The sequence below is a fragment of the Neoarius graeffei genome, chromosome 10, assembly GCF_027579695.1.
Source record: "Neoarius graeffei isolate fNeoGra1 chromosome 10, fNeoGra1.pri, whole genome shotgun sequence".
Taxonomy (NCBI): Eukaryota; Metazoa; Chordata; class Actinopteri; order Siluriformes; family Ariidae; genus Neoarius; species Neoarius graeffei.
Genome location: NC_083578.1, coordinates 92153569 through 92163908, shown reverse-complemented (window position 1 = coordinate 92163908; position 10340 = coordinate 92153569). Strand labels below are relative to the sequence as shown.

General features: G+C 39.7%; 1 protein-coding gene across 4 annotated transcripts in view; it reads left to right on the top strand.

The window, feature by feature from the left end:
• Nucleotides 1-9753, top strand: part of slc5a5 (solute carrier family 5 member 5) — a 43863-nt gene extending 34110 nt beyond the window's left edge. For all 4 annotated transcript variants that reach the window (XM_060930983.1, XM_060930982.1, XM_060930984.1 and 1 more), the window contains exons 12-16: nt 308-394; nt 2174-2376; nt 4724-4827; nt 7629-7711; nt 9553-9753. In XM_060930983.1, coding sequence (XP_060786966.1) covers nt 308-394; nt 2174-2376; nt 4724-4827; nt 7629-7711; nt 9553-9642 — 567 coding nt within the window. In that variant the 3' untranslated portion in view covers nt 9643-9753. The remainder of the gene's footprint in view (nt 1-307; nt 395-2173; nt 2377-4723; nt 4828-7628; nt 7712-9552) is intronic.
• Nucleotides 9754-10340: the final 587 nt, after the last annotated feature.

Sequence of the window (10340 nt, the reverse complement as noted above, 5' to 3'; positions counted from 1 at the left end):
CAGATGAGGAAGTGAGAAAGCTGGACAGACTAAAGGACTAAACCTTAGTCCTTGGAGTGTAGTGATGATCCCATGGATCATTCCAGTAGGCAGGGGGCTAAAGAGCCTTGAGGGAACAAAACCATCTGGGACATGGGATTCAAGAACATATCAGAGAACCCAGAACACCTCCTCATGTGATGAGGGGCTGATACACACTTCATAGTCCTTTTGGGAAGTTGATGATGGGGGGGGGCTTAACAACAGAGTAAGACAGTATACAGTACATGCACTTGTTCTCCTTCTTGTATCCTGTATCCAATCACAGGGCTCGTTTACAGTCATGGGCGTGGTTAATGGACCTCTTCTGGGCACGTTTATCCTGGGTATGTTCATCCCACCTGCAAATAAACCGGTAAGAACCTTAACATTAAGCACCCAGTGCATCATGGGAATTTATCTCCACTTTACAGTTCTGTTCAAAACCCATTGTTACTGACTGAAGTTATATTAATATTACTGTGACTGTGCTGAGGTCATAAAAATATAGCTTTTGTCTCACGCTCCATCTCAGATCAATCATGTAGATATTTGATTCTGAGTGGCACATGGGAGGAAATTCTGACAATCAAAAATCATCTTCAAAAGTACAAATAAATAATTAACTATGAACATCAGGAAACTGTTCAACTAAATGAAATCAATATTTGACATTTCAAGCTGCGTCAGTTCTCTCAGGTTCCCTTTTGTATGGTTTTATCAGGAGGCTTTTCCTGCATCTTGGACAATCTGCCATCGTTCATCTTCAGTTTCTGCAGGAAAATCAGAACAGTCTCCGTTATGGAATTCACTGATCTGAAAAGTGCTTGATTTCTGAATATCTTTCTTTAAATGCAAACATTTCTATGTAACATTTTTACTTTTTTTTTTTGCTGCCACCACCATGTTTCACAGTGGGGATGGTGTGTGCAGGGTGATGAGCAGTGTTAGTTTTCCGCCACACATAGCGCTTTGCATTTAGGACAAAAAGTTCAACTTTGGTCTCATCTGACCAAAGCACCTTCTTCCACATGTTTGCTGTGTCCCCTACATGGCTTCTTATGCCTGTCTTTCAACAATGGCTTTCTTCTTGCCACTCTTCCAAAAAGGCCAGATTTGTGGCGTGTACGACTTATAGTTGTCCTGTGCACAGATTCTCCCACCTGAGCTGTGGATTTCTGCAGCTCCTCCAGAGTGATCATGGGCCTCTTGGCTGCTTCTCTGACCAGTGCTCTCCTTGCCTGCTCTGTCAGTTTAGGTGGACGGCCATGTCTTGGTCGGTTTGCAGTTGTGCCATACTTTTTCCATTTTTGAATGATGGATTGAACAGTGCTTCTTGAGATGTTCAGAGCTTGGGATATTTTTTTATAACCTAACCCTGCTTTAAACTTCTCCAGAACTTTATCCCTGACCTGTCTGGTGAGTTCTTTGGTCTTCATGATGCTGTTTGTTCTTCAGTGTTCTCTAACAAACCACTGAGGCCTTCACAGAACAAGTGTATTTATGCTGAGAGTAAATTACACACAGTAGGACTCTATTAACTAATTAGACGACTTCTGAAGGCAATTGATTGCACTGGATTGTATTTAGAGGTATCAGAGTACAGGGGGCTGAATACTAATGCACACCATATTTTTCAGATTTTTATTTGTTTAAAATTTTGAAGACCATTTATCATTTTCGTTTCACTTCACAATTCTGTGCTACTCTGTGTTGGTCTATCACATAAAATCTCAATAAAAAACTTTTAAGTTCGTGGTTGTAAGGTGGAAAAATGTGAAAAAGTTCAAGGGGTATGAATACTTTTGCAAGGCACTGTAAAATCAAACTTTAAAGAACCTTTAAAGAACCCTTATTTCTGACAGTGTATTAAATCAGAATGTGTGTGTGGTACAAACGTGCAAATTATTGCTCATTATTTTCTTCTTAATATCTAGAACATTTAGCTTCTTGGTACTCGAGTATGTAGTGATTTATTTGGATAGTTGAAGGTTCTTATCCTCCTGTTGAAGGGTATGACCTGAACCCTTTCTGACAGAGAAACACTGTGCTGTAGGGTTCTACAGAGAAGACTCTAAAGAGTTGTAGCTGTTTGGTTCTTCTTATTTTAACAACTCAGATGAGCTTTTGGATTTGTTCCATGTCGGGTTCTCAGGGTGCGTTTGCCGGCGTGGCGGTGGGGTTCTCTCTTGCTCTGTGGCTTGCTATTGGAAGCTCCATTTATCCTCCAACCCAAGAGAGAATGGGCGTGTTACACACCAGCGCAGACTACTGCCCTTCATCTAACACTACACACAACTCCACTATGCTAACAACACCATCACCAACGCTATCACCTTCAGGACCTGCAGAGAACCGGTGAGTAAAACACATAAAAATGGAGACAGTAGTCCAACATAAGGACGAAGGAGCTACAAGGATTTTGGAGTAAAGGGGGCAGGGATGAATTTAAATTTGTTTGCTAAACTGCTCTTAAAGTGTATGTAATGCCTTACTGTAATGCTTTAAAATTTATCATTAGTAACGACCAAATTGAATTAATAAAGCAGGGGGAAAATAATATTAATTATTTGTTATTTTATCATCAAGCACAAAACTATTGGTTAATCGTGGCTTCTGGATCCCAGAAAAAGGCAGCCTTGTCCCAGGGCTAATCTCGCATGACGTCACATGTGGAACAGCGGTTATCTGGGTCATTTCGGTTCCTCTGACTCCGTGCTTGTTTACTTGCTGAAATTGGATATTGTTGTTGGAATCTTACAAAAATAATGATGTGAAAGCGCTGCATTGTGTTTGGATGTTCAAATCCATATACAACAGGACATTTGGTTCACGAATTTCTGAGAAATGACACTAATCTAAAGCCACAGTGGGTGGGGTTTGTGCAAACGAAGTGGGCAGATTTCGTGTCACCTACTAATAATAAATCTGATTCATCAAGTGTTCACCACCACCAGAACGACTACATGGGAATTACTGGAGCAAAAAGAAACCCATTGATTTAATAAATGACATTTGATTTGACATTTGGACAGTTTGTCAATTCCCCTGTTATCTCACTCACACACACACACACACACACACACACACAGGATTATGAACAACATTTACATGCTCACGTCATCTGATCTTATCATATCTGATGTACTTTAACAGGAAGAAAAATGCGCATGCGCAATCATCATCATCATTAATTATTAACTGAAACATGTTAAATGCTCTCAGATTGCAATATCGCAAGACTCGATTTGTTTTTAGTTTTGTTCAGGAAAACATGATGAAAGGTAACCACCCTGTTCGTTCTATCTATCTATCTATCTATCTATCTATCTATCTATCTATCTATCTATCTATCTATCTATCTATCTATCTATCTATCTATCTATCTATCTCGCATGCACTACAGAGGAAGACTGTGGTGAACTGAGTAAACTGGCATCTGTTTCTCGTCTTGGGGGCTCGAAAAGAACGATTTACTCCAGAATATCCTTGATAATCATCTGCCCCTTCATCCGACATATAAGAACCCCGATCACTATCAGAATTCTCTCCAAAACATGATTCCATATCGAGACTGCTCTAACCACTGCTGTGCACAGGAACGAAACCAATACCTGAATTGCTACACATGTGACGTCACGCAGCCCTTTGGGATCTTCTGGTTCGGTCTTGGCAGATTCCATGAAAATCAGCTGATCTTATTGATTTTCCATGAATTTATGGTCTTTTGGATCAGCTATGGTTCAAAAACAGACGTTCAATCAACTTAATGATTGTTGTTTTATACAAGAAGAAAAGTGGGGTTTAGGGGCTTTACATTCACTTTAAGGTCAACATTTCTAACATCTTGATGTTGAGCAATTTTTTGGTCGATTATTTCACAAAGTCACAGCAACATCTTTATATTTGGGAAACAAATTCCACTAAAATGACTGTTTCCTGTTCAATAATGCATTATTATACACTATTAAATGTATTTGGACATCATTGTATGTATTTTTTTTTTACAAGCTTTAAGTTATTCATTTACATTTAAAAAAGACTCTGTGAGTGATTAAGTTTGTAAAAAAAACAACAACAAAGAAATGAGGTTTTTTAAAAGAGGGATTCAATTCAATTTTAACTTACTTCTTCAGGGATTCACTTACATTTCTAAATGTCTCATGAATTAATCACTTACATTTCTAAACATCACCCCAGGTGATTCAATTACATTTGCACATTGCTCCGAGAGTGATTCATGAAACAACTCCTTGAGTAATTAATTTACATTTCTAAAACAACTCCTTCAGTGATTCACTTAAGTTTGTAAATGACTTCTCAAGTTATCACACGTCTTTGAGTAATTAATTTAAGTTTGTAAACAATTTAGTGAGTGATTCACTTATACTTTTAAACAGCTCATGGAGTGATTCACTACATTTGTAAACAACTCCTTGATTGATTCAGATACATTTCTAAACGACACCATCATTTATAAACACCTCCTGGGACTGAGAGAGAGATTTATTTTCCAGGTTTGTGGAAACTGTTCACTGTCATGTGGTACACACACACACACACACACACACACACACACACACACACACACACACACACACACACACATATTCCTAGCACAATGTTAATTGTTGTCTTTTCTTGACTTACTCTTTAAGTGACACATTTCACTTTGCTTTATCGTCTCTGCTGCTCTTGGCTGTAGGTATCGTGGTCTTCAAGATTTTTACTCCATATCCTACCTCTACTTTGGAGCTCTGTCCACTGGTGCATCCGTGCTAGTTGGATTAGCGGTTAGCTACCTAACAGGTGAGACTGACACGCCCAATTTAAAATAGGATGCTGCAAATTTCAATTCAATTCAGTTTTATTTATATAGCGCTTTTAACGAAGGACATTGTCACAAAGCAGCTTTATAGAAATCTGGAAATACATTTTAAATTTATATATTTATCCCCAATGAACAAGCCAGAGGAACCAGACTCAAACGGGAACCCTGAGCATGTAGAACCTGTAGTTATAATGCTTATTGTTATATTATCTACAGAGTTAGTTATAAAATTGTCTGGCTTTAAATTAATAGTCTCTATTTTTTGTCTGATATTTTCAAATTTGTCATTGAAAAGTCGTCACTCCTACATAATGAAGGTGTGTGTGTGTGTGTGTGTGCTTTTATTCCGAGTTAATTTTGCTACAGTATTAAATAGGAATCTAAGATTATTTTTGTTATCCTCTATTAGGGAGGAGAGATATGTTGATCTCGCATCACTAAGAGCTTTTCTATACTTTAGGAAGTTCTCCTTCCACACTACTGAAAATTTGAACGCTACTGATTTTGTTTGACACCATTTATGTTCTAATTTTTGAGTGGTCTGTTTTAAGGTGCGAGTGTAATTTTTATACCAGGGTGCCATCCATCCATCCATCCATCCATCCATTATCTGTAGCCGCTTTATCCTGTTCTACAGGGTCACAGGCAAGCTGGAGCCTATCCCAGCTGACTATGGGCGAGAGGCGGGGTTCACCCTGGACAAGTCGCCAGGTCATCACAGGGCTGAACCAGGGTGCTAATTTTTTTTTTAATTATATATTTTTAAGTGGAGCTACATTATCTAAAGTATAGTGGAACATTGGCGCTAAGCATTCAGTTGCCTGATCAAGTTCTGTTGGGTCTTATGGTGATCCAATCATCAACAACAACAACAACAACAAGTTTAATTTATATAGCTCCTTTCACAAACCCAAGGATACGTTATAAAGTAATGGCAGGACACAGAAAGAGAAGCAAATCAACCAAAAGAAAACTTGACAGATCAGAGACACAGAAAACAAAACAACAATCAAATGATCAACAGTTAAAGTTGTTAACTCTGTGAGATTACTGATAAGACTACAGTGGGATCCAGAAGTCTGAGACCATATTGAAAATCTGAGATTTTTTTAAAATTTAAAATTAAAAATAAACAGAAGGTTTTAGAATTTGTATTTATTTCAAACAAAGAAAGTTCACCATCTCGAATATTTAATATTCAAAAGGTCCCTGTTTAAAAATACACAAATGTGCGAGATTGACTCTGTTACCTGCTTTGTACAAAAGGTCAGATTTTCCTCATGTCTAATCTCTTCTATTGAATGTGTAATCAGACGACATGCTGATGGATTTGATTTCAATGGATTATCAGATTTTACATAGACTTGTGGAATCATGCAGCTTGAGTGCACACTGTCATTAAAGCAAAAAAGGGGGCGGAGCAAATACTAAGAAACCCTGAAATTCATATAAATATTTCAAATATTCTACTTTTCACTCAAGTTGTTGTCAGTGATATAATCTGTAATGAAAACTGTTGTATTTAATTAGAAGTGAATTTCAAAGAGAAGCATTTTCATGAGTGTTCTCAGACTTTTGGACCCCACTGTGTGTGCATAGTGTAGCGAAGTACATCAATTATTACTAAAACACATTTTAAATGAGATGAGATAATGATCCGAGATAACTTCAGACTGTGGAAGTGTGACTACGTTTTCTATATTTAACCCGAATGTTAGTATTAGATCGAGGGTGTGACCACCATTATGGGTCGGTCCTATGACATTCTGATTAATTCCTACTGAGTCTAGAATGGACACAAACGCTGTTTTCAAAGGGTCTTCTGGGTTATCGAAGTGAATATTAAAATCAACACCTAAAGCTTTGTCTAAGGAAATAACCAGGTCTGAGATGAAATCTGCAAATTCAGAAAGAAACTCAGAATCTGGCCCCGGGGCCTGTAAATAATAAGTAACAGAGTTGACTGGGTAGTCTTATTTTTTGTGGCTACACGTGTTAGTATAAAGAACTTCATACACATTGAATTCATCACCAGGTTTTTGTGCTCCGCCTAGGAGCTTTTTATTTTATTTTCTCTCCTTTTTTTCTTTTTCTTTTTTTTGTGTTTGTGTAGTTTGATGTTTGTTTTTGTTCGAGTGTTTTTGTCTGCCGATGGTGGGGCAGCTCTGTGCTTTAGTGCTTGGCGTGATGTTCAGAGTGATGCTGCTCAGTGTCGTCGTGGCGGCTGTGCAGGCGGTTTGGGACATACCAGCGCTCTGTGTGGCGGTGCTTCTGTGCTCGCTTTGTGGATCCATGGTGTGATGTTCTGAGCGATGTTGCCCGGCGGCGTTGAGGTGGCTGTGCTGGCGGTGTGGGACTTGTTTTCATGCCCCTTTTGGTGGGACTGTGGCTGCTACACCATTGGAATGACATCCTGACCTCTATTTGGTGGACTTCTTTTTCCTCCCAATAATTGTAAAGCGACCTTGGGTTTTGAGAAAGACGCTATATAAATTGAAATTATCATTATTATTATTATTATATAATCATTATAAATAACCATGATGCCTCCTCTGCCAGTTAGACGAGGCTGGTGTACTGTATATAACTGTATCCAGGAGGACAAGCTTCATTTAATGCTATATATTCATTTGGTTTAATCCATGTTTCTGTTCAATAAATAATCTGTTTCTGAAATAATCTGAGCAGATTTTGTGATTCCACCCCATTTCATAATTCCATCAGGACTGTGTTTATTATCACCTTCGATTCAGAAAAGTTAAATAAATGTATTTTTTAGGACCAACACAGAGAGGCTCGATCCAGCCTGGTTTGCTGTGGTGGGATCTGAAACCTCATCGTGATGCTCCTCAGGAAAGCACAGTAAGCTCAGACCTAAAATTTCACTCCATCAAAGTAAATAGAGCTTGTGAGGAATCTCATCTCTCATCTCATCTCATTACTTGTAGCCACTTTATCCTGTTCTACAGGGTCGCAGGCGAGCTGGATCCTATCCCAGCTGACTACGGGTGAAAGGCGGGGTTCACCCTGGACAAGTCGCCAGGTCATCACAGGGCTGACACATAGACACAGACAACCATTCACACTCACATTCACACCTACGCTCAATTTAGAGTCACCAGTTAACCTAACCTGCATGTCTTTGGACTGTGGGGGAAACCGGAGCACCCGGAGGAAACCCACGCGGACACGGGGAGAACATGCAAACTCCGCACAACAAGGCCCTCGCCGGCCACGGGGCTCGAACCCGGACCTTCTTGCTGTGAGGCGACAGCGCTAACCACTACACCACCGTGCTGCCCTGTGAGGAATCTACAAACACAAATCTGACAATGATTCAGGTTTACATGCTGATTAGCACAAATACAGAATCCACTCAGTGAACTGTGATTTTGTGTGAATGACTCCTCAAGTAATGCAGATTCAATCAAATTTAAAATGATGAAGCTCAATTGCGGGCGGCACGGTGGTGTAGTGGTTAGCGCTGTCGCCTCACAGCAAGAAGGTTCTGGGTTCGAGCCCCGTGGCCGGCGAGGGCCTTTCTGTGCGGAGTTTGCATGTTCTCCCCGTGTCCGCGTGGGTTTCCTCCGGGTGCTCCGGTTTCCCCCACAGTCCAAAGACATGCAGGTTAGGTTAACTGGTGACTCTAAATTGAGCGTAGGTGTGAATGTGAGTGTGAATGGTTGTCTGTGTCTATGTGTCAGCCCTGTGATGACCTGGCGACTTGTCCAGGGTGAACCCCGCCTTTCACCCGTAGTCATCTGGGATAGGCTCCAGCTTGACTGCGACCCTGTAGAACAGGATAAAGCGGCTACAGATAATGAGATGAGATGAGAAGCTCAATTGCATTTACAAATATATCTCCTTTGGTGATTCTCTTAAGCTTGAGAACATCTCCTTGACTGATGTCATGGGGAAGTCATGGTCTAATGGTTTGAGAAGCAGCTTTGGGACCGAAAGGTCACCAGTTCTATTCCCTGGACCAGCAGGAATGGCTGAAGTGCCCTTGATCAAGGCACCTAACCCCCAACTGCTCCCCAGGCTGCTCTGGGTGTGTTGTACGTCGCTCTGGATCAGAGCATCTGCTAAATGCCATTAATGTAATGTAATGATTCAGTTACATGCTAATTAACTCAGTGAACCATATATTTGGGTAAATGATTCCTTGAGTGATTCAAATTCAATCACATTGGTAAATTCCTCAATTCAGTTACTGTATGTTTGTAAACAACATCCTTCTTGATTCCTTAAGATTGTAAATGATTCCCTGTGTGATTGGATCCTCAGTCAGAGTGACAGTTTGATCTCTGTCACGTCTGCATTTGTTGTTTGCATTGCTTATCTGCTTTGACTTTGTTTGTACTTTGGATTTTGCTCTTTTTGCATTTGCCTCTGATATCCTGCTTGTGCCTCGCCTGACCTTTGCCTGTTTCTTGATTCTGCCTTTTTGCCTCATGATTTGGATTTGTCTGCCAGTTTGCCTGAATGAAGTCTCTTTCAGCTTTTACATCTGTCTGTCACCTGCAATCCTGACAATCCCACATGTTGGTGAAAACATTCACTCTGCTGTGGTGAACAGAATTATGATGTAAACCTTTAGATGGAGTTAAATACAATGGGGAAATTGTGGAAACTTTTCATCATTCTGTTCAGTAGAAGTGATGAAGAATCTCAAGTTCTCATGATGTTTTTCTCCTCTACAGGGTGAAATGATGACCCTGAATCCCACTGTCGTCCTACTGAACCCTGAAAAAGCTGTTGATAAAGAGCAGAAACCTGTTTCTGTTTTGTGAGGAACGTTTGTGTTGGCTGTGGATTTAGCCGAGGAGAGGACGTATGTCTTTATGAATGTGTGCATTTTTATATTTACATATACAACCAAATACTCACAGTGGGGTGATTAATTCATGATGAATAAATCTTCTGTTGATTTCATTTGATCTCTCTCTCTCTCTCTCTCTCTCTGTGTGTGTGTGTGTGTGTGTGTGAGACTGCAACAGACACAAGTACACAGAGATTTAACGTCTAACATTCCACACATTCCTACATTCCTCATGAGATCTGATTCAGTAGTGTTGACAATCTGATCTTTATTTCAATACATTTCAATTAACAAATTTCTGCTACACCATTCAACACTTCTTCAGTTACACCACACACCTGCACCACACCTGTCTGTTTCATAATCAAACACACACACACACACACACACACACACACACACACACACACACACACACACACACACATTCATTTACAGACTAAAAAGGAAGGAGATTAAAATAATGAAACTCTGCTGAGTCAGACTGGATTAAACATTTAATTATTTAATATCACCCATAAATGCAATGCATTAAAAACAGTGCAGTAAAACTGACAATCACTGATGGGTATATACACAAATTGTTCCCTAAACACGCTAATCTATAATTCAGCTTATTTAAACAAACACTTTTAACAGTAGACAATTTCACAAAGCTGCTTTACAGAG